Source organism: Choloepus didactylus, chromosome 9 (genome assembly GCF_015220235.1).
Source record: "Choloepus didactylus isolate mChoDid1 chromosome 9, mChoDid1.pri, whole genome shotgun sequence".
NCBI classification, from domain to species: Eukaryota; Metazoa; Chordata; class Mammalia; order Pilosa; family Megalonychidae; genus Choloepus; species Choloepus didactylus.
Window position 1 is genome coordinate 131,490,674 of NC_051315.1, and position 24,813 is coordinate 131,515,486.

The window sequence follows — 24,813 nt, forward strand, 5'->3', positions numbered from 1 at the left end:
CGGGCACTGCGCCCAGGGACGCCCCGTCAGCCGCTCCGGCAGGATTCGAACCTGAGGCCCGCAGGCACCCCCCGCAGCCCTGGCAGGCCCCGCCCACAACCACTGGCAGAAGGCCACGCCCATCCCTGGGGCGGGGAAGAGCCCGCCCAATCAGAGTTCTCAGGTTCATGCAAATAAGCCTCTCTTCCCCGTCCCCCACGCGCAGGTGAATCTGTTTTTCCCAGACGCCTCTGCCTCTTCGGGAGCGAGAACTGCTCGGCCCGCGCTCTCGAGGGCCTTCGTCTGAGAGGGAAACCGGAAGTCGAGCCCCGCGCCAGGCACCGGAAGCCCGGGAGGGAGGCCCGGAAGTGGTCGCTGCCCGCGTTCCTTCCGGCCGGCGGGGCGGGCTCGGGAGGCGGCGGCGGAGGGATTGTGGCCGCAGGGCCCATGGCGGAGGGCGGTCGCGCCGACGGGCGCCCCGGGGCGGGCCTGCATGCCGGAGCCGGGCCGGGGCCCGCAGGTAACGTGCGCGTGGCCGCCGAGCCGCAGGGCTTCTGGGGCCGGCGGGGGCCGGCGGAGCCGCCGGGGCATCGGGTCAGCGCGGCACGTCGGGCGGGCGGCCCGGCCGAAGTCGTGCCCCAGCTGCTCGGCCTCGCGTCGGACTCCCTCTCCCAGAGCTTGCATTCTAACCGCCGGTCCGTTGGTCGATACGGATTTGCTATGCCGCAACTATGAAAATGTAACGTGGGTCATCCTCCAGCTCTGAGCTGGAAAGCCCGCAGAGGTCAGGCCCCAGGAGGGCAGGTGCCTGTCTCCCCTGCCGCAGCCCACGGCTTGTCCGGGTGGTGAAGCGGGCCCCTTCCCGCACCCCACCCCACCCCACCCATGCACAAGCTAGGGACAGCGATAACGCCATCACCTGCCAGCTCGTCAGTGACACAGCATGTCCGGGGACCCTTGGCCCACCAGCAGAGGAGGCAGCTAGAAAGGCTGTTGCACACACCCTAGAATAGCCATCTCACTTCGGGTCTCCACCTTGAAATATTCCTACTATGCATGTGTCAGTCGGCAGGGAGGCTTCTACCATAGACTGTCAGTGGCTGTGAAGCCAGCAGGGAGGCTCTGAAAAAAAAAAAAAAAAAAGCCAGGAGAAACTCTGCAGAATCTTCCCTGATTCTTTGCCCATGGTCCGGAGAGGTTCTCTCCTTACCTGCTTTCTGAGCTTGTGTGTATCAAATGCCTTCATGTGCTCTGGACTGTATATGCTTGTCTGTGTCTTTGAGAGGTGGTGTCTTTGGAGACCATCGCTCCCATGCATCCATCCCTCCACTTCTCCCTGTTGGGGGCTGGGGAACTGCTTTGAACAGAACAGGTCAGACAGAGCCTCTTTCCTCCTGGGGTGTGGTGGTTGATATTGACTTTGATCCCAGGGATTTTGCAGATACTTGAGGGTGTTAGAAGTCATCTCCTGTGAGAATGGGAGATAGAATGAGAGGTGTTCAGTTGGAAAAAGAGGAGGAGTGACAGCTGCCTCCCAGTGTAGTTGGTAGGCTGTCCTGTGGAAGAAACAGGACTTTTTATATCCTGTGCAGGACTGTTTTGTGTTTTAGTGTGTTGTGGGCTTGTGGGTGGAGGGGCAACAGGTTTCCAGGTAAAGTTTAAGTGCCATCCTGGGGTTGTCATTGGGACAGGTGGTCAGAAAAATATAGATATGCCATTGTCTGTGGATCTGAAGCTGGGGAAGAGGAGACTGCATTGAACTTGGCCAGGTTGTGGGCTGGAAGGAAGCCAGCAAAGGAGAAGACGAGAAGATAACAGAAGTCCTGTAACTCCCATTTACCTGTTGGTTCCTGTCCGATGTTTTCTCAGTTTTACCCACACATACTTTGAACTTTCACTCCAGAGTTCTTGTAATTGTGGGGCAGTTACAGAGGAGGATAATGACAGTGAAGGATAACGACTGAAAGATGGTGACTCGGTCTTCCCAGGCTTCACACCTGCCTGTTGATCTGCTGCAGGTCTGGTGGGATCAGTGCAGGGGACCCAGGTTTGTGAACCTGTCATCTTTGTGTCTTACGTTTGCTGATTGACTATCAAATCCTGAAGGGAAGGATACTTCCTCATCACCCTAACTCTACCTGCCAGCAAGCCTTGTATACAGTAGGTACTTAAAGCAGATTTGGTTTGTATATAGAAACAACTCTCCGGCACCTGGAGAGGGTCCCCCGTGGAGTGGCCTGCTTTATAACCGTGTGCTTGGTCACACGCTAGTACAACACGGCAGGGTTCGGGATTTGAATCCCACAGTTTGGGGTCCTGCTCTTTACTTATGCATCTGCCTGTGTAATTATTTTTACAAAACTCTTAATTCACCTGGCATTTATTTTGAGCAATGGTGTAAAATGAAGAGCTCAATTATTTCCAAATAGGAATCTAATTGTATAAATACTGTTTGTTGAATACTCATTTCCATTCTCACTGATGCCCATTTATCATGTTATTTACACTGTGGTCCTTTCTGGGTAGTTGATTGTGTTTGATTTATTTATCTTATTATTCTGGTGGGAGATAAGTTTTATTGTAGTACGGTAGGGCTCTTCTCACTACTCTTACTAAAACAGCACTGAGCTATTCGCACTTATTTGTATTTCCAAATAAAATAGAATTTTTATGTCACATCTGAAATAAAAATCTCAAAGAGATTTGTTAAACCTCTTCATTTATTTGGCAAAATTAAAAATTTCCCTAATATTGAATCTTTTCATTCAGGTACGTGATGTTTTTTTCATTTATTCTAGTCTTTATGGTTTTTCATTTTTCTAGTCATCTAGTCTGTACATAAATACATTTATATACATCTATTTAAGAAATTTTCCTTTTTATTGAGATATAACACACACAGTACAGTGCATCTGTCAGAAGGTTGCAGCCCGATGACTTGTCCCTTCTGTGGCCCCTGTGGCCAGGACCAGGTGGGTGTGGGAGATCTGCCCAGTCACAGCTGCAGGGCTGGTTAGGCTGTTGAATTCTGCTATGTGCCTTTTTTTGTTATGCAAATGCCGATATGATTTTCCCAATGTTAAGACACATTCTAGGATAAATCCAAGCAATCGTATGATGGATGTCTTTGATGCATATCTTTTATTTCAGTCTGCTGGTCTTTTATTTAGGATCTTGCTTCTGTAGTCTTAAGTAGATTTGGTTCGTTCTCTCTACCTCCAACTTTTTAAAAACTTATTCCTGTCAGGTTTGGTGTTAGGAATGTGCTAGCTTCCTAAAGGAAGCTTACTAAACGTTCCACCTTTTCTGTACATTGGGAGTGATTTTCTTGGGTTTGAAATTGACCCCCTGGCTGGGAGAGAAAGGGCTCACGCAGATGGCACCCCTGGGGTCGGTGTGGCAGGGTTTCCCTGAGCCGACAGGAGCCCCTCTCTTCAGTGCAGGTCCTAATCTGAAGGAGTGGCTGAGGGAGCAGTTTTGTGACCACCCACTCGAGCACTGCGAGGACACGAGGCTCCACGACGCAGCCTATGTGGGCGACCTGCAGACCCTCAGGAGCCTGTTGCAAGAGGAGAGCTACCGCAGGTGAGCATTGCTGCCCAGGGCTGACCCGGGCGTGGGCCCCTGAGGTCTGCACGAAGCTGAGGCTTTGTGTGTCCTCTCTGGTCTGGGTAGCATTTATTGTCTGGTTTGCAGAAGAATGCCCTGATACTTGGAGGAATGCTTTCCAGTTTTGGAGGACAGGGATTAAAAAAGAGATAGAGGAAATGCGGTCAGAGTATGGGAGATGGCCAAGTAGTATGGACAGGGAGACTTCTCCAGGTCCTTTTCCCCCTTTCTTCTTACACTCAGGCTCAGTGAATCTGGCCATTTGTTGATGCTCTTTTGTTCTTGCTGGTTATTTCTTTGGTTCTGAGGTCTTGGAGAATCTCTCAAGTCAATGCACAGCTGAGGAAGAATCCTTGAGACTTTCTTTGAGTAGATGCTGCCGAGTGCTTACTTCTGGGTCCCTGCCTCTGTGCTCTGAATTCCTGAGCCTTGTTAGTTCTAAGCTATGTTGGAAGCTTGATGAGAGAAACCATGCCTTGGAGGTGACGTATTGGGATTGGAAGCACTCCTTGGCAGGAGTCTTGGTTGGACTGTCACCCTGACTGAGGGCTGAGTCTGCAGGGTCCCTCTGCAGCTGTTGGCCAGGGTGCAGCTTCCACACCAGCCTGGTGATTCCTCCAGGGCTGTGCCAGAGTCAGAGAGACCCTAGTGGTCACCCAAGGCCCAGAGGGAGGCCAACCCTCAGGTCTTCCCAGGAGCTGGCTGGCAAGTAGAGGCATCTGGGCCTGACCCCAGCTTCCCCATCTAGTGTGCCACCCACCCTGGTGGAGTAAGCACTTTGCACTGCTGGTTAGGAAATCCAGGTTCTGATCTTAGCTCTCGCGCTAGCCTTGGGAGTGGGCTCTTACTGCCTGCCCTGCTAGGGGCAGTGCTCTGGCAGGCAGACGTGTGAAAGTGTTGCATGAAGCAGGCCGCAGTGGTGCATTCCTGACTCTCAGGGCAGGTGGTGGTAGTGCTCTGGGAGGAGCCCAAGCTCGCCGCTCACAGCCTGGCTCCCTTCTGTTTTGCCTGCAGCCGCATCAACGAGAAGTCTGTCTGGTGCTGTGGCTGGCTTCCCTGCACACCGCTGCGAATTGCGGCCACTGCAGGCCACGGGAACTGCGTGGACTTCCTCATCCGGAAGGGGGCCGAGGTGGACCTGGTGGATGTGAAGGGACAGACGGCCCTGTACGTGGCTGTGGTGAACGGGCACCTGGAGAGTGCCCAGATCCTCCTTGAAGCCGGTGCAGACCCCAATGGAAGCCGGCACCACCGCAGCACGCCCGTGTACCATGCCTCACGTGTGGGCAGGGCCGACATCCTGCAGGCGCTCATCAGGTCAGTGCGGTGCACCCGGCACCCCCTGCCTGGGTGTGGACCCTGCAGCTTCCCGCTCCCGCTGCCCACGCAGTTGCTGGTCTCTCTTGGAGATTCGACTCTTAGAGGATTTGTCTGGTTTTGTCAGTCTTTCCCAAGAGTGACTCTTCACTTTATCAGTTCTATTAGTTTTCTGTTTACTGACTCCTTTAGATCTGTTATTATCTTTATTTCTTCTCCTTTTCCTTAATTTTGCTTTGTTATTCATTCTAATTTCTTGAATGCTGAATTCATTTTTTTTCTTGGTTAATAATGTAAACTTTCAAGGCTGTTAATTTACTTTTGACTATAGCTTTGGCTGTATTCTCTGAGCTTTTCCCTTTAAAAAAAATAGCTGTAATTGAAGTTGATTTTCTCTGTGTTCTTATAGTTAAGGAGGAGAAAGTTTTAAATTGTCAAAATTCATTGCTGGGGAGACTTGAAACAAGATGCATGACTGTGGGTGTTTTGTTTGCAGAATATGATACATTAGCCTAAATTATATTACTCTGATTGTATCTTTTAACAATGTTTGCTCAATTATTTGCCTCAAATTTAGAGAATTGTTTTTGTCTGTAGTCTCTGCTGTGATTTTGTCAGTTTCCCCTTGTATTTCTGGCAGTTTCTGTTTGTATATCCTGATGCCACTTGAGCTCCTGAGGGCTCTTGCTTTTGGGTTGTGCCCATTATCAAAACAAAAGGATGCTGATAGCTTCGTTTAAGGCTCTTTTTTGTAGTGTTGTGTAATATAGTTTTAATCTTTGTGGATTCAGCTACTTCCATGTACCTTTATTGTTTTGTTTTTCGATATAATTAGCATTGTGGCCGAAGCTGATGTTAGCCTGCTTCTGTCTTTCTGTTTCTTAAAGTTTCTTTATTATTTCCTTTATCTTATATCTTTTGTTTCATGACCTATGTTTTCTTTGCTTCCTGTCTTATTATTTTAGAAGCTTTATAGACTTATTTTAGCTGTGCTAATGGTTACCTTTAATTTTTTTTTTCCTTGAACTGGATTGGTTTTTCATTTTTCATGTTCACCAAAGATGCTTTAATTCCCCCCCCATTCCAGTTTGCTAGAGCTGCCTTTATGCAAAATACCAGCAATGGGTTGGCTTTTATAAAGGGGATTTATTAGGTTACAAATTTACAGTTCTAAGGCCATAAAAGTGTCCAAACTAAGGCATCAACAAGAGGACACCTTCACTGAAGGAAGGTCAGTGGTGTCCAGAACACCTCTGTTGCCTGGGAACGCACAAGACTGGTGTCTGCTGGTCCTTTTCTCCTGGGTTGTGTTTCAAAATGGCTTTCTCCAGAAGGTCTCTGGGCTTCTGTCTCTCTTAGCTTCTGTCTCTCACCCTCTGTGCATCCCTGCTGTTCTCCCAGGGGATTTCTGAGCATTTGGGGGTCCTCTCGTATCTTCTCCGGTACAAACTCTGGGCTTCATCTCTTAGCTTAGCATCTCCAAACATCCTTCTGTCTGTGTCTCCAAGCATCTGGGCCTGTGTTGGCTCTTAGCTTCTCCCAGGGGCAAACTCTGGATTATATATCTTAGCTTCTCTCTAAAGTGTCTCTCTCAGCTTCTCTGAGCTCCTTCTCTCCCTGAGCTCTTTTAAGGACTCCAGTAAACTAATTAAGACCCACACTGAATGGGTGGGATCACACCTGCATGGAAATAATCTAATCAAAGGTCCTGCCCACAGTTGGGTGGGTCACATCTCCATGGAAACAATCTAATCAAAAGATCCCACCCACAGTAAGTCTGCACCCACAAGATTGGATTAAAAGAACATGGCTTTCTGGGGTCCATAACAGTCTCAAAGCAGCACACCTCCCATCCTCTGGTGGCCGCGTCGTTCTGTGGTTGGACAGGTACAGCTCAGGTAGTCAGTTCTCAGCGCACTGGGTCATTGTCGACAAGGATTAGATTAGGGTCGTGTTGTTACGGGCTGTAGTTGGGGCGTGTCTGAGAGCGGGACCTGGTGCGCCCCTCGCCTAGCGCAGAGCCTGGTTTTTAAATTAGGCACTGAGAGTAGAGTATGTTTATTCCACCAGAAGGTTTTCTGTATTAAATGGGTGTGGAATTTGTTATTGCAAGGATAAAATGAGGGTGATAGATTGTGGCATTAGAAGGTGATAAAGCTGTGAGACTGTCTGCTTACTTCCTTTTGAGGATTTCTAGCCTGATAATCTAAGCCACCCTGGTGACTTATCTTTGCGTCTTAGAGAATGTGAGTCATTAATTTGGAAATGTTTTTGAGTAGGATCAGTCAGTGAATTTCAGCTCGAGTCCAGAAAGCCCTTTGGGCACTTCAGTCAGTTCATGATGCACAGCGGTGGTGAACCAAGTGCAGGCTTGATTCGCAGCTGCTCAGAGCTCGCACGTCCAGACCCCTGCTTGGGAGGCCGGTGCTTGCTTCCCCTCTGGGCACAGGCAGGTACCGAGAACACACAGGGTCCTGCTGAAGAGCTTTCTCTACTCTAAATTCCCATATAATTCACTTTTCTAAAAGTAATGAGGGTGATGGGGTTATGTTACTGTGCAGCTAATCGTATAATCTGAACTTACCTCCTGCCTTACCGATGCCATTTTCCCTCGTGGACAGGGCTTGCTCTGTCACTGTTGTAATTTGCTTTCCTGCTCTGAGTAATATCAGTTTTGTTACTTGTAAATCCCTTGATATATATTGCTGATGCTAAAAAAAAAAAGTGAGGCGTTGTTATTTCTGTATATGCAAAAGTTGTATTGATTTATTGAGTTGTCCCTAGTGGTTCCATGCCAGCAATATTAAAAGCAGTTTGGGAATTTTGGAAAATATTCAGGATTAAAATGAACTGGAACCCATCCAGCATATTTTTATGAGTGGATGAAGGGCTGTCTTTCCCACACTCAGCTAATACCAGATTATCATATTGCCCCAAATTACGAGCATTTTGGAAGACATATTCTTAAGAATAAAGAGAGAGAGAAAAAAATCACTGTTTGATATCTAGTCCTCCTTTTCTTAATTGGTTGAGTGTGTGAAATGAAATACCAGTTTCTGCTTAATTTCCGTGTATGTTTTAGAGTGTTTCTCTCATCAGTCCTAGAATGTCTTGGAAGATGGGTGACGTTTCCCTGTGTAGTGGCTGACGATGCTGTGTGACATCAGTGTGGAAGCTTGCCACCCCGTGAGCACGTGGGGTTTTGGGCCTGCCCTGTTCCCTTCCATGGGTGCGTGCTGCCCGAAACAGCAGGTTTAGTTCCAGGGGAAAGTTCCTTTGGGCCCTCGGAATGGTGCGGAGTGGTGTGGAATAGAGCAGCGAAGGAATGTGGTGGCTGGCTGTGACTGTTGGCCAGCCACGTCCATCGTGGGTGCTCATTGAAAACGGTGCCGTTCTGTCTGCCTGGATGCGTGTCAGGCCCAAGATGGGTGTTTCCTACATAGTGATTTCCTACTTGAGGTGAAATGTTTAGATGCTGGGAAAACTCTTGAGGCATTGTTGCAAGACTGGGGCCAGTGGAAGCTCAAGGAAATAGGTGCAGGCCCCTCAGCCTCACCTTCCCCAAACAGGGCCCTGCGGAGACCATGAGGTGAGGTTAGCACCCACCACTTTTTGGCCTGTGTTTAGTTAGGATCATTTTTACTTCATTTGCTTATACACTGCTTATTGGGTTGGGGCAGCTTCTAGAGAAGTGGGATGTGCCTGGCAGTAGGTTGGGGAGAGGTGGGCTGTTCCCGCCCTGCCCTGGCCAGCTGTGTGGCCGTGGTGCTTGGTAAGTCACCCCATTCTCTCATCTCTGAGCTGAAGAGGGCAGATGGGGCACCTCCTTCGGGGCTGTCTAGTGCCGAACTGTGCGGGCCCTGGGACTGCTAGCCGACGCCCACGTGTGCTTACTAGCCTGCTGCCTGAGACCGACGGAGAGTGAAGGTCTCGGTAGTACAGGAGGTGTGAAAATACTTAGGCAGACGACCTCATCTGCACTTACTAACTGTGTTACATTGAAACGGAAATGCTGGAAAAAGGGCCTACCCTTTATCCTTCTACAGCAAGCTTTGTCCTGTGGAACACAGCCCAATGTAAAAAAGTGGTAATGGACCAGTCTTCACAGACAAACTAGTTTTTCCCCCACACAGTGTAGCTGAGCTGTCATTGGCCTGTCTAAAATATGTTCACAACTTATTTTTTGTAAGCAAAAATGTCAAATGTAATTGTTCCAGCAGATTATTTTACCTGGTGTTTCCTAGAGGCATGTGAAAATCCTGGGCATTTGGGGACAGGTCATAATTCTTTGTTGCCCTCCATGTAGAGACGGATGGCTGTGTGGTGCCTGGAGAAGAGAGATTCAGGGGGTAGAAGAGAGGTCTGTAGCCAGCACAGAGTTTGTACTCCAGGGAAGGAAGCAGGATGAAGATCGGGGCACACATTGGGGTCGAGGAAGAACGAGCCGTAGCTGCCTACAGCTGTTCAGGTAGCACTGTTAGGCTGAGGGTGCTAACCACACCAAACTTGATGTTTCTGAACTTGATTGCGACTCTAATGCCAGACCATGTAAGAAACCTGATTTACAGAAAAAGAAAAAGCTGAGTGGTAGCAGTACAGTTTTGCTTTTTTTGAAAATGTACTACTCGTTTGTTTAAAAATTTTTTTAAACTTTTGAACAATTTCTAACTTACAAAAAAGTTGCACGTACAGTACAAATAACTTTTTCTGAACCATTTTAAAGTAGGCTGCAGACATGCTGCTTTGTCATCTCCACTCCAAAAACTTCAGGGTGTGTTTCTACCAACAAGGATGCTCAGACGCTCTCCAGCTCTCCTGTGGAATCACGACTCAGAGCAGGAGGCCGATGCTGGCTACGACCATCTAGTTCTCAGACCCCACTTAAGTTTCACCAGTTGTACCAACACGTTTCATTTAGTCTCTAGTCTTCTTCTAAGTCTGGAATAATTCCTCGGCCTTTTTCCTGAAGTTTCATGGTGTTGGCACTTTCGAAGATTAATGCAGGCCAGTTTTTAAGAAGACTGTCTCTCAGTTTGGGTTTGTTTAATCTTTACTCCGATCAGATTCAGGTAATGCATCTTTGGCTGGAATCTCACAGAAGTGATGCTGTGTGCTTCTCACTGTGTCCCAAATTTCAATTTGTCCCATTACTGATGATGTTCACTTGGATCTTTTGATTGAAGTGGCATCTGCTAGGCTTCTCCACTGTAAAGTTATTCTTTTTCCTCTGTAATTAGTAAGTGTTTTGTGCAGAAGTACTTTGTAACCATGTAAATATCCGAATCCTCATCAGAGTTTTAATTTATTCACTTGTTTATGTTAGTGTGGACTCATGGTTTCCTATATTATCCAATGAGTTCTACTCCATTATTCTCTTTACATATTTTGATGTTCAAATTGTCCCAGATTTGGTCCACTGGGAGCCCCTTCAAGCCAGCTTCTGTGTCCTTTTGACATGTTCCCATTATTTTTTGAGCACTTCCTGTTTTCTCATATAAAAAGATATTCTAGGCTCATCTTGTACTTTGCCTGCCTCACCCCTGGAATTAGATATTTCTCCTGAGTCCTAGTTTCTTCTAGTGGAGAATGGTATTTAGAAAGAAGCTCTGGACACTAGCCATGCTTACTGCTTTGGCTGTCACGGTCTCCAGGCCCTGAGTGGGCAGGTCACACATACATGTATATATGTATTTCTGTATCTATAAATATTGGCAGTTGTGGGTTCACATTGATGCCTCTCTTCCAGCGTAGCACCCCAGGGTTCATCTTTGGTTTCTCCTGTTCCAAAGTCATGATCCATGGTGAGAAACCTGTTCCCTGTGTCTTGCACGCACATATGTTTGTGGCCACTTGGACCCACTCTCCTCTTGCTGTGGCTCCTGCCTGGATGCCCTCCTGACACCTGGACCCGGCCAGGGCTGCTCTGAGCCCCCTTAGCCCTGCTTGCAGAGGACAGGACCCCCGGTCAGCAGTGTGCATTCAGACTGGGGGACCCCTCAGTGCCTGGTCGATGGCTAGGAATTTGGGCTCCCTGGGTACAGAGACAAGGCAGGTCCCTGTGGGGGCTCTGAAAGCTGAGCCTGGAGTTGTTCGCTGTTGCTCTGGTGGAGGATGACCCCTCTGTCAGGGCAGCCTCTGCAGCTGCCCAAGGTGGGACTCACTCCCTCACATCGGAGCTGCCCCTCGGAGGCCAAGGAGGACATAGTCCTCGTGGGTGCTGCGGGAACTCGTGCGGAGGGGAGCTCCAGGCTGCCCTGCTGGCCCAGTGTGCTGGCCCAGTGAGCTGGAGGCTCGGCTGTTCTCAGGGTTCAGGGAAAGAGCCCCCCCAGCGGCATTGTGCTAGGGAGCCACTGGATACACAGCTGGGTGTGTTTGCTTCACTTTTCTTTCAGTTTTTAGGGATGGCTTTTTAATTTCATTTTGTTTTACGACATAAGATATTTACACAGTTCACTTCTTTCCTTGTCCCCTTCATCCTATTCCTTCCCTCCCCTAGAGAGCCATTCACGTTTTTTGTTTATCGGTCAATTGTTGAAAAGCAAAAAAGTAAGTATGTGTCTGGCGTGTGATGTCCACATCCACATTTGTATTGTGCCCTTGTTACCAAGATAAACCGAGGCAGGCTGTGCACTCTTTGATCAGCTGCTTTTCTCACTTATTAAGTTGATGTTCTCGAGCTCGTTCCAGCACATCTCTAGTGTGCTCCTCCCACCTCACAGCTGCACGGAACGCCGTTGTACAGAGGGGCACAGTCCCTTCCGCGGTCCTCTGTTGGTGGGTAAGTGGGTTGTTTCCAGTGCTCAGCCATTATGGACAGTGCTTTAATGAATGAGATTCTTGTGCACACATCTTTTCATATTTTTGACATGCATCTGGTAAATAGATTCAAAGAAGTGTGATTGACGGGTCAAAGGGTAAATGCATATGTAGTTTTGCTAGCTATTGCCAAGTTTCCCTCCATAGGGATTGTTCCGTTTTGCGCTGCTCCAGCAATGAATGAGACTTCCGATTTCCTTAAAGCCCAGACAATAAATTTTTGAAGGTTTTCCCCATTGGATAGACAAGAAGTGGTATCTCCATGTAGTTTTATTTTGCATTTTGGTTGTAATAAGTGAGGCTAAGCAATTTTTCATATTGTTAGGATCCATTTGCAACTGTCCATATGTAGCTCATTTTTCTGTAGGGTTTTAGGAGCTCTTTATATATTCAGGATATTAACCCTTTGTAACATTTTCCCCAGTTTTTTATCTATTGATTTATGTTGTCTATGGTTTTTTTTTCTTTTTTTGCTATGCAAAAGTCTCTCTTTAATTTTCATGTTAAAAATATTTCTGTTCTGTATCTTGAGTTATGAGTAGGAAAGTTTTACTTAGAGATTTTCTTCGAGTTCTTTATGGTTTCATATTTTGTATTTCAAGTTTTGATTCATTTGCAATTTATCCTGGCATATGACGTGATTGAATGGGTTTAACTTTTATCTTTTTCCCTATAGCTATCCAGTTATCCCAAAAACACTTATAAAAAAGTTCAGTTTTTTCCCCACTGATATGAGTTGCCATCTTTAACATGCACTAAATTTCTATATGCAGTTTGGTCCATTTCTAGATCTTCAGTAAAGTTCCCTTGATCTGTCCGTTTGTATGTCCCCCAGTATGATACTGGTTTATTATGTATGCCTTTATGATATGTTTTAATTACGGTAGGGCCAGTTCCCCCCCCTTAATGTTTTTTTTTTTAAATCTTTTCCTGTTTGAGCTTCCAAATGAACTTTATAATCAACTATCTAGCTCCAGGAATGCTCTTTTTATTTATTTATATTTATAATCAACTTCTTTTGTTCTAGGAATGATATTTTCATTTATAAAACAAACTTAGAAAAAACTGACATTTCTGTAATATTGAGTCTTCCTGTCCAGGGGTATGTTATGTCTTTCTGTTTGCTTGGGTCTACTTTTGTGCCTTTCAGTACTATTTTATAATTTTCTGCATGCAAGGTTTGGACATATCTTAAGTTTATTCCTAGGTATGTCATTTACTTGTTTATTTTGCTGTCATAAATGGGGTCATCTCTTCTATCTTTATATTTGTTTTGTTTGTATATATGAAGGTGATTGATTTTTTTTAGAGGAGGCATTTTTAAAAGTTTGGTAAAATATATATGATATAAAATTTGCTACTTTAACCACTTTTAAGTGTACAATTCAGTGGCTTTAATTACATTCAACCATCACCCGTCTCTATTTCAAAAATTTTTTAATCATCTCAACTAGAACTTGCCTTATATTCCCCTCCCCCAGCCCCAGGTAACCTCTGATCTACTTTCTGTTGCTATGACTTTCCCTGGACATTTCATGTAAGTGGAATCATGCAGTGTTAGTCCTTTCTTGTCTGACTTATTTCACTCAGCATCAAGTTTTCAGAGCTTATCTATGTTGTAGCACGTATCAGAATTTCATTCCTTTTTATGGCTGAGTAACGTTCCATTGTGTGGATATACTATGTTTTGTTTGTCCATTCTTCTGTTGAAGGATGCTTGGGGTGTTTCCGCCTTTGGGCTGTTGTGAATAATGCTGCTAGGAACACTGGTGTGTAAGTGTTTGTTTGAGTCCCCATTCTTAGTTCTTTTGAGTATGTATCTAGGAGTGAAACTGCTGGGTCATATTGTAGTTCTACATTTAACTTTTTGAGGAACCACCTGTTTTCCTCAGCGGCTGCCCTATTTTACATTCCCCCCTGTGATGCCCAGGGGTTCCAGTTTCTTCACATCCTCGCCAACACTTATTTTCTATTATTTTTTATTATAGTTATCCTAGTAGGTATGAAGTGATATCTCACTGTTTTAAAGGCCATTGCTTTTTATATGTTGATTTTACAACCTGCTACTTTAATAAGTTCTCTCATTGCTTGTTTGTTGTTGTTTTTTTTTCATTATTTAGTTTTCCAGACCATACCATTTGAAAACAGAGAAAGTTTTACCTTTTTCTTTCCAATTCTTATTTATCTAAATTTTTTTCTCTCACTTAATTTCACTGGCTAGTATCTTCAAATCCAAAATTTAATAGTAAGCCACAAAGTGGGAGTCTGTGTCTTGCTCCTGGTTTTAGCAGGAAAGCCTCGAGGGTTTCCTCATCTTTTATGGATGTTGCATAGATGTTGAATTTTGTCAAATGCCCATTTTTTTTGGCATCTGTACAGATGATTTCTTCCTTAGTTTCATTAATATTTTGAATTACATTAATAGTATTTCTAATATTGGAACTGCCCTTGTGTGCTTGAAGTAACCCCACGTGGTCCTGGCCTGTTGTGGTCTTCATGTGCTATTAGATTCTCTTTCCTAATATTTTATTGAAGATTTGAAATTGATATTTGTAAGTGAAATTGGTTGGTAGTTTTTCTTCTGATGTGGCCTGTCTCAGGATTTTTTGATTATTATTGTACTAATTTCATAAGACAAATTTGATAGTTTTTCTTCTTTTTTCCTTCTCTGAAATATTTTCAGTAGTCTTGGACTATCAGAGCTCTCTTATTTTTTTGTTGGTTCTTTGCTGCCTTCTCTTGCCGGAAGTCATGACACTGTTTCTGATCTGCGGAGTCTCTAGCGGCTCCCACTGCCCCCTGGGTTAAGGTCCATCCTCTCAGGTGGCTGTGGCCTCTTGGCTGACTGAGGGTCTCACTGTCCCTGTTTTCCCACAGGTATGGGGCTGACGTTGATGTCAACCACCACTTGACTCCTGAAATCCGGCCCCCCTTTTCCCGGCGGCTCACTTCCTTGGTGGTCTGCCCCCTGTACATCAGTGCAGCCTACCACAACCTCCAGTGCTTCAAGCTGCTCCTCCAGGCCGGGGCCAACCCTGACTTCAACTGCAACGGCCCCGTCAACACGCAGGGCTTCTCCAGGGGCTCGCCCGGCTGCGTCATGGACGCTGTCCTGCGCCACGGCTGTGAGGCGGCCTTCGTCAGCCTGCTGGTCGACTTCGGAGCTGACCTGAACCTGGTGAAGTGGGAGTCCTTGGGCCCAGAGGCGCGGGGCAGAAGGAAGGTGGACCCCGAGGCCCTGCAGGTTTTTAAGGAGGCCAGAAGTAAGTGGCCCCAATTTATGCCTGACTTGTTGTCTGTGTCAGTTAATGAACCAAGATGAGGCATTTTAAAAAAGGACTCCCTGTACACACTGGGCCAAATCTTGGGTTAGGGCTAGAAATTTCCCAGAATAGTCTTCCAGATTGGTATTCTCTTTTTAAATTCCTAGACACCCAGAGTTGATATGACGCTATCTATAAAAATATGTGTTCTCAGAGTTCCTAGAATTATAGTCTCCTTACCCTTTTGTTCTGCTTTGTGACTCCAGGTTCTTAGAGAAATGACTTCACTTACACACGGTTTTTAAATGATGCCACACACTCGGCATCCTTGAGGGTCCCTCCCCTCCCCTTCTTTATCTCCATTCAAATAGCATTATCTTAGATTGTGTGGTAAGTCTGCTTTTGTTAGAATAAAGTCTGCATTTTGCTTATTTATGAAGATTTTGCTAACTAATATATATATATATATAGCAAGAGAATTGGAATTTGATCTGAAACTTGGTCTTGTTTGTCAGAGGCTCCCCTGGACGCAGAACTTGACCTTGGGCACCCTCTTTAGGCTGCTGTGTACCTATGAGGCCTTCTGCCTGGGTCTGGAGGATATCTGAGTTGATAGCCTCTGCCCTAACCCCCTGCCTCTCACAGGACTTCAAGTTAATCGATTTGTTGTTACTGGATTTCCTTAAACCTGTCCATTAAAGCATGCTCTTGTTTAGCCTTCTTGAAAATAGTTGGAGGCTTTCTGAGAGAATAAGACTGCTTGTGTTTGTGAACATTTCACTCGCCATCCTCTTCACTAACTGAGGCGGAAGCTTAGGGAGTTTTTTTTGACCCAGAGCATATTTGCCAGCTTGCCGACCTCCTTACTGCTCGGCAGGCCTCCCCCAGGCTCGGTGCAGAGGCTGCTGGAGAGAGGGTTGGGGCCGGTTGCTCACACCCCCTGGGCTGTCCGTGATCAGCTTTATTTCTTTACCTAGGAAATTAAGTGTGGTCAGAGGGAGGAGATGCTACTGCAGTGAGCAGATGTTGAGGTGTTAGGATTTAATGAAGATTTCACATCTGTCCACAGCTGGGAGGAATAGATAGCAAGACCTCCGCGCCAGGTCCCTCTCTGCTCCCTTGCAAATCAGGCACCAGAAGTGGGAATTCGTGGAATTCCATCAGTTGGTCACAGTGGCCTTCGTCGTACAGTTAGGACAGGAATTAACCTTTCTTCTCTGCCTCTTCCCTTCCCGTGGTGCTCTAGGTGTCCCCAGGACCTTGCTGAGTTTGTGCCGTGTGGTTGTGAGAAGAGCTCTTGGCAAGCACCGGCTTCATCTAGTGCCCTCCCTGCCTCTGCCAGACTCCATCAAGAAGTTTCTGCTTTATGAGTAGAGTGAATCCAGCTGTTGACGGGATGGTAGTGAGGAGGAAGTGATCTGCAGTGAACATCGGTGCTGGTTCCTGTACCCTGTGAGCCACGCACTGGACGTCCGTCCCAGGCCCTGTTTGGCTGTTGGGAAAGAAGAAATGGCCTGTTCTTGTGGATTGAAATTCCATCCCCAGTGCTTGGCCAGTGGGCACTGCTTGGGTCATTGTCAGCTGACTGGCTCAGACCAGACTTAGTTTTGTTCTCCCTGGATCTCTGTTTTGGGTTTCCACAGTTGCATGTCAGTGAGATGGGTTGTGAAATGTGTGCAGGTGAGGCTGCGGTTGGAGGCCCATTGGAAAATCCCGGTAGGGATCCCTAGCACTTCCCAAGGCTGCTTCTACTTACATTTCTACTTCTAAATTTTATTGTTTGATTAAAGCCATCTAATGACTATCTAGGGGAAAGGGAGTTCCTATAAAAAGAAGTAGGCAACAGAGATGCAGTTCATGAGCTGGCTAGTTTGTTTTCCCTGCTACTGAGGTTAAGTGACACGTGGCATATGTCATACATGCACCCCTTCCTTCCCGGTTCAGAATTCTCTCCTTGTGGGGAGACTGTCATGGTAATTGTCTTTATCTAAGGATGCTTCCTGGCCACAGAGATTGACAGTTTATCGCCAAGTCAAAACTTGCATTTGATCACAATTTAAGGCGGTGCCAGTGTGAGGTTCCGTAGTGCCGCCCCCGTCCGTGCCTGCCTGTGCCTCAGAGCACACTGCAGGTCCCCCCAGCCCTCGCCATTGCACTTTAGGGAGCTTCCAGACAGCGCCTGGTTTTCAGAACTAGCCAGTGACTGACTGCCTCCCCTCGAAACAAGGACCCTTCCCACAGCACTCACTGCCAGTTCTAATGGGGGAGAATAGCCCAGGGCGCTCTCGTAGAGCAGAACATGCCAGAACATTCAGCCAGGGCCTGCATGGTCCCAGGGATTCAGTTGATGTCCAGAGGGCAAAACATCTGGAGGTGGTGGTTTGCTCCTTACTTTTGGGGCCTAAATGTCTTGATCCTGGAATCTAAGGAAGGAACCATTAGTGAGGTCGGAGTCTTCCGCTGTCCGTCCTGGGGTGGTAGTCAGTGAGAGAGGTACCTGGGTTACCACTCCACCTTCCTTGACCGGGTGGGCAGGGCTGCCCCGTAAAGGAATCACTCATCCCCGAGGCTGGGCAGCAGTGCACAGGCCTCTCGTGGGTTCTTGGCAGTGGCTTCAGAAAATTCCCCAGGTGGCTGCTGTTTTTGGTGAAATCACATTTCGTTATTTGAAGCTCTTAGGACTACTGTGTGGATCCATGGTGATTTTAAACTTTAGAAGTGTTGGAAAGGAGCAGATTTCAAATCTGTGTTTCAGTTTTCTGTAAAAATTTGTAGCAGTTGAACTAATGATATTTTATGCAGTTGAATATGTCTGTGTGCTTCAGCTGATCAGATAGGCCGTGCCAGCTGCGCAGCTCAATATCTTCTGCAGCTCGAGGGTGGACTTGTGACCCCCCACCCCTTGCAGGTGTCATAGACACCTCCATGCCAGGATGCTCAGGCCGTCTCCACATAGGAATGTGGGAAGGGTGAGGAGGAGATTCAGAAGGGAAACACAGTCCTTTGAGGCCTTGAGTCAGTGGAAATGATGCCATTGTGAGCTGTGATTGTTGCGTCAGCACAGGCTGGCTCCTGAGGCCTGAGACTGGGCTGTGTGGCGCTCCTTAGGGGGCCTGAAACTGGATTAGCTGGGTTTGTTCAGAGCTCACCTTCTGGACAGGGAGGGCCTTGGGCCTGGGTCACCTTGAGATCTGGAGAGCCCTTCGAGAGGAGAGGATGTGTGGGCGTGTCCAAGTGCTAAGGAGTCAGCCCAGGACAGGGGTTGGGCGTGTGTCTGGCAGCACTCAGGGTAGGACTGGACTGAGATTGGGCTGTGGCTGGGCCAGGAGCTGTGGGGAGCTGGGGCTTTGGCTGGAGGGAAGCACTCTAGGGCTTTGAGCTGCCCACCGATGGCTCGGCTGCTGGAGGGGCTCCTTGTCAGGAGAGGCGAGTGAGCAGTGGCTTGTCCCTTTGGTAGGGCTGAGAAAGGGGTTTCAGGTGCGGGCAGTTGGCTCACCTTACTTTAAAGCTCTCCCTAGCCCTGAGTCCCCTCTTCCTGCTGCCCTCCCATCTCAGGGCAGACTAGGGGGCTTCCTGTAGGGGTGCCACGGCACATTCAGGGTCTGGTCACTGAACGCCTTTAGCAGGGGCAAGTTAAGGACCAGCCTCCCCAGCTCTGCTGTGGTGGAAGGCAGCTCTGTCCTCTCCCAGACCTTCCCGAGGTGTCACCTGGGATTGCTGTCAGCGCAGATGCCCACCTGCTGGTGGCACTTCAGCAGAGGCAAGCCCAGGCCCAGCCCAGAGCGCCGTCCTTCTCCTGGCCTGGTGGAGCTGATGTGGGGCCTGTTTCAGAGCACTGCACCCTCCTTCTGTGTTCCTTTAGAAGGAATGGACTGATTAGCCTTTCCTCTTTGGCCTCACCCAGACCCAGCCATGGAGGTGGTGTGTCTGGGAGAGGGTGAGCTGGGTCCCAGGGTCCTCTCCTGGCCTTGCCCTGAAACGCTGTGTGTCCAGGGCCAGGCTGCAGAAGGCTAGGGCCTCACATTTTGCTGAGGACAAAAAGTTCAGCTTCCTTTCTGTTCAAACCAGCTTTGTTGATTTTTTTGGGATCCCAACAACCTTGAGGTTCAGTTTGAAAGTTTCTGTTTGAAATTTAATGGCTGCCAAACATGAATCTGGAAACAGTGCAGACAGCTGAGTAAGGTCATTCACACTTTTTAAGTGACATTTACTAAGGGCCCCTTTTTCTTTTGGCAGCAAGAATAGGATACAGGACTGGAGAGAGCAGCCCTCCCCATCTGAGCACTCGTTAAACTCCTGTTTCTAAGCCCTGGGGCACCCAGGTCCCCTTTAGCAAGGAAGTGTGGTTGTGCTTGATGAGGCTGCCGGCTGGCTGGCCCCAGAGCCCCTCCCCAGGAGAGGCGGTGTGAGAGAGGGGTCGGTTCCAGGGCTCTCCTGACCCCCCCAGGGCGGCCCTTGGCCTTGGCCACCTGTGGCTGCTGCCAGCTGGCGGGACTGGGCGGCACGGATACTTCGGAGGAGGTGGCTCTGGCTTCCTGGGTGTGGGTTTAGAGCCCATCAGTGTCACCCTGGTCTGTGCCTTTTCATATGTTATTTATATATTTATTTATTTATATTCTGCTTCATTAAAAAAAAGGATTAAGACAGTGATGCTTGTTTTTGGTATTTTGTTTTGATATATAAGTTCAATCAAAATGCATTTGTTAAAATAGGTAATTTTAAAAAAGGACAGTTAGTAATTTCCTAAAGTTGTATATATATCTGTTATCAGGCTTAAGAGTCATTGTACTTTTTGTTTTCCTTCCATGAATGAATTCTTCAAATAAAAGGTTCATGGGGACATGGAGATGAGCACTCGGCAAACAAAGGGCTGAGCCCGGGATCAGGCTGCGTTAGAGAGGGGTGCGCTGCCCTGGGCTCCGCTGCTGGCTGCCCCCGTGGCTGCCGGCCAGTCCCCGCAGGGGGTGCTCCCTGTGGGCCGGGGCCTGACGTCCGCTGTGCCTTTCCCACGGGGCTTCTGTGAGGACACGTGAGGGAGTGTGTGGGAGAGCATCTGTGTAGTAGCAGCCCCCATGCGAATGTGAAATGCTGAGGGACTGTTGTCCCTCTTCTCAGGGGAGGCCTGGTGGCGGGGGTGGCAGTGCTGGGAGGAGCCTGCGTCCTCTGGAGAGGGGGCCGCGCCTGTGAGCCCCAGCGGGGCAGCAAGAGGTGCTCGGTCTTCCACAGCACGGGCCGGGGCCCACCCAGCGGGCTCTTTGCAGATGAGAAGTGGGAAGGCAACATGGTAACTTATCTATAAAGTCGCATTTTTTCAATTTAAACGATTGTCTTTTATTCTGAGATTATGTCCTTCCTACTTTTTAAAAGTAAGTTTAAAAAATGTCTTTATGTCATGATGACGATGGTAGAGGACAATATTTTTGTTTTCTAAGATGCTCTTGGTTGGTAACACAAAATGTAGGCTGCGCTTTGTTAATCCTTAGAATTTCTTTTAAAGTTTGCCAGTCTCTGAAGGTCTGTAGTCAGGGAACCACGAGTCTTACTACAGGGAATGGTTCTGTATGGGTGAGCCATTCTCCTCAGACTGTTGAACAGCCACTGCACTGGCGAAGAGAATCACAGTGTTTCCACTGCCTGGTGGTCCAAGAACAAGTTCTGCTACCACCACATGCAGTTTTGGGAAGTGTGCCCTTGAGTCCTGGCAGAGACAGAGTGAGTGTCCTTGCAGGGCTGGGCCTTGGTCTTCCGCTGGATCCATGAGAGATGCTCACAGGAGGTTTTTGTGGCCTTCTGCATGAGGACTGGCCTTGGTGCGGGCCCTGGGAGTCTGGGCACCACCTGAAAGTTGGCGATGGCACTAGTGATGAGGCTCTGTTTCTGCCAGCTGGCCTGCCTATGAGGCACTCTGTGACCAGTCCCTGGCCCTCAGGTGTCTGGACTCCCTGCCAGCCTGCATCTCGTGCCTTGAACAACCATGATCCTCACTGTCTCCCTTGCCCACTTACTCCTCACTTCCCCAGTTACTCTTCACTTATTGCCTGCCCCCCGCCCCCCAAACCTGCCTCTCGCAGTGGGGAATAAGAGACTTGATATGCAGCCATAATGATTTGTGGGATTCCTGTCCAAGGAGAATTCTACAGTGAAGAGCAGATATGCAGAATAAACTATAAATCCTAGGTAGAGAATAGGACGGGAAAGTGGTGGCAGCCAGAGAAGGTAACTTGTTGCCTTAACACAGAATTGCTGGAATTCCTAGGGATCCTTTCTTTTTAAAAGTTGTTTTGATTTCAAGATCTCTTGGTATACCAAGTTATGTACAAATGTGCATCATTCAGCTTGAGTCTGGTGATTGCACACAGCTCTCTGGTATGTGTGAAATCACAGGACGCTGCTGTAATTTAGCCAGTGGTGCCCCTGCACTGTCCTGTGGTGTCTGCACAGGTTCCACTGCTGCTGCTTAGTGCTGGGCGCCTAACGTGTGGCAGTGGGGCCTGTGTGCCTGGAGACGTCTGAAGAGAATGTGGACCACCCACCACTAGCCCCTTGTCTCTTCTTTGGAAATGAACATGGGTTTGCCCACGGCAGCTGGCACGGTGACTTTTCTTCCCATGCCAAGTTAAGAGCCTTCAGAAGTATGATGTACACCTTTGATAAGTTGTCATTTTAATAAGTGCTTTATTCCCCTTTAATTTTCCCACAATGCTTTATTTTGACTGTTTATCTCAATGGGTAGATATATTGGTCATGTGAAATCTGAGTTTGCACATTTCAAGTAGAAGTGACTAGCTCTCTGGAAAGTTCCAAATGATCAGAGAGAAGGACTTGTCTAAAACAGGAGTCTTCAAACTACTCTGGGCTCTAGGGAGGTACTCAAAATGTTCCACAGGTTTAAACTGCCTAATGGGCCTGTTTTACTTGGTGAAGTTTCTGGTTTGAAGAGTTGGGCCCCTAAAAATGGGTGAAACCCATGGCTTTCAAGCAAGGTGACATCATCCCTGTAAAGCTCTGTGGGTGGGAAAGTTGTGGAGGATGTGGGCAAGACAGTTGTATCTGGCCCCTTGTTCCATGTGACTTATTTTGACAGTGGGAGTTGGGGTGTGAAAATTTGGGGTGAACCCAGGAATGAATTAACTAAATAAAGACACTTATTTGTTCATCTTTAAATGACTCACTAACCTGTTTTCTTTATATGCTTTTCAGATGTTTTTCTTATTCTTCACACCTGAAGTTCCCATACCTTTCCTCTACTGAAAAGGAGGCTTCTAGCCTAAGCTGCCACAGTTTCTCTCAACCTCAAAATCAGCTGCATTCGTGTGGCAGAGGTTTCCAGTTTTCCCTCACTATTCATTTTCTCCATCTGTGGTAGGAGAACCCAGTTTTTAGCTGGACCACTTGGACACCCAGAATAAAGGCTACATTTCCCAGCATCCTGTACAGCTAGGCATGGCCATGTGATTGATTAAATCTTGACCAGTGGAATGTTGGGGGAAGTTGGATGTTCAACTGCTAGTCAGGCCCTTGATGGAAAGTGGTTTGCCCACTCTTTCCTTTTCTCCCCACTGTTACCTAGAATACAGATGTGTTGATGAGCTATCTTTGTCCATGGGGATGATGCCAACATCCTAGGGGTTCTGAAGCAAGAAAATATAGGCTACTTAATCTTGGACTGTTTCCTGAGAGAGAACTAAACTTGTAGCTTGTTGAAGCTGCTGTGGTTTTGGATTTTAATTTTCAGTAGAGGGATGGAGGAGAAGTCAGATAAAATAGATTGAAAAATAAATGGAGTCCTTTGTAAAGATGGTAGATTAGATGCACATTTTTTTTTTAATTTTTTTTTAATCATTTTATTGAGATATATTCACATACCACGCAGTCATACAAAATAAATTGTACTTTCGATTGTTTACAGTACCATTACATAGTTGTACATTCATCACCTAAATCAATCCCTGACACCTTCATTAGCACACACACAAAAATAACAAGAATAATAATTAGAGTGAAAAAGAGCAATTGAAGTAAAAAAGAACACTGGGTACCTTTGTCTGTTTGTTTCCTTCCCCTACTTTTCTACACATCCATCCATAAACTAGACAAAGTGGAGTTTGGTCCTTTTGGCTTTCCCAATCCCATTGTCACCCCTCATAAGCTACATTTTTATACAACTGTCTTCGAGATTCATGGGTTCTGGGTTGTAGTTTGATAGTTTCAGGTATCCACCACCAGCCACCCCAATTCTTTAGAACCTAAAAAGGGTTGTCTAAAGTGTGCGTAAGAGTGCCCACCAGAGTGATCTCTCGGCTCGTTTTGGAATCTCTCTGCCACTGAAGCTTATTTCATTTCCTTTCACATCCCCCTTTTGGTCAAGAAGATGTTCTCCGTCCCACGATGCCGGGTCTACATTCCTCCCCGGGAGTCATATTCTACGTTGCCAGGGAGATTCACTCCCCTGGGTGTCTGATCCCACGTAGGGGGGAGGGCAGTGATGTCACCTTTCAAGTTGGCTTAGCCAGAGAGAGAGGGCCACATCTGAGCAACAAAGAGGCATTCAGGAGGAGACTCTTAGGCACAAATATAGGGAGGCCTAGCCTCTCCTTTGCAGCAACCGTCTTCCCAAGGGTAAAACTTATGGTAGAGGGCTCAACCCATCAAACCACCAGTCCCCTATGTCTGTGGTCATGTTAGCAACCATGGAGGTGGGGTAGGCGAATACCCCTGCATTCTCCACAGGCTCCTCAAGGGGGCACTACATCTTTTTTTTTTTTCCTTGTTTTTCTTTTTTTTTTTTTTTTTTAACTTTCCCTTCTTTTTTTAAATCAACTGTATGAAAAAAAAAGATAAAAAGAAAACAAACATACAATAAAAGAACATTTCAAAGAGACCATAACAAGGGAGTAAGAAAAAGACAACTAACCTAAGATAACTGCTTAACTTCCAACATGTTCCTACTTTACCCCAAGAAAGTTACCTAATATAGCAACATTTCTGTGAACTTGTTCCTACTATATCCATCAGAAATTAACAGACCATAGTCATTTCTGGGCATCCCCAGAACGTTAAATAGCTTATCTGTTCTTCTTGGATTATTGTTCCCCCTTCCTTAATTGCTCTCTACTGCTAGTTCCCCTACATTCTACATTATAAACCATTTGTTTTACATTTTTCAAAGTTCACATTAGTGGTAGCATATAATATTTCTCTTTTTGTGCCTGGCTTATTTCGCTCAGCATTATGTCTTCAAGGTTCATCCATGTTGTCATATGTTTCACCAGATCGTTCCTTCTTACTGCCGCGTAGTATTCCATCGTGTGTATATACCACATTTTATTTATCCACTCATCTGTTGAAGGACAATTGGGTTGTTTCCATCTCTTGGCAATTGTGAATAATGCTGCTATGAACATTGGCGTGCAGATATCTGTTCGTGTCACTGCTTTCCGATCTTCCGGGTATATACCGAGAAGTGCAATCGCTGGATCGAATGGTAGCTCTATATCTAGTTTTCTAAGGAACTGCCAGACTGACTTCCAGAGTGGCTGAACCATTATACAGTCCCACCAACAATGAATAAGAGTTCCAATTTCTCCACATCCCCTCCAGCATTTGTAGTTTCCTGTTTGTTTAATGGCAGCCATTCTAACCGGTGTTAGATGGTATCTCATTGTGGTCTTAATTTGCATCTCTCTAATAGCTAGTGAAGCTGAACATTTTTTCATGTGTTTCTTGGCCATTTGTATTTCCTCTTCAGAGAACTGTCTTTTCATATCTTTTGCCCATTTTATAATTGGGCTGTCTGTACTATTGTCATTGAGTTGTAGGATTTCTTTGT

At 46.9% G+C, this 24,813-nt stretch overlaps 1 protein-coding gene across 1 annotated transcript; it reads left to right on the forward strand.

Moving 5' to 3' along the window:
- Positions 1-335: 335 nt before the first annotated feature.
- Positions 336-22,148, forward strand: ASB1 (ankyrin repeat and SOCS box containing 1). Its single transcript, XM_037850018.1, has 5 exons — positions 336-499; positions 3,423-3,564; positions 4,603-4,905; positions 14,599-14,984; positions 16,231-22,148. The coding sequence occupies exons 1-5, from the start codon at positions 427-429 to the stop codon at positions 16,356-16,358; spliced, it is 1,032 nt and encodes a 343-aa protein (XP_037705946.1). The 5' UTR covers positions 336-426; the 3' UTR covers positions 16,359-22,148.
- The last annotated feature ends 2,665 nt before the right edge of the window (positions 22,149-24,813 follow it).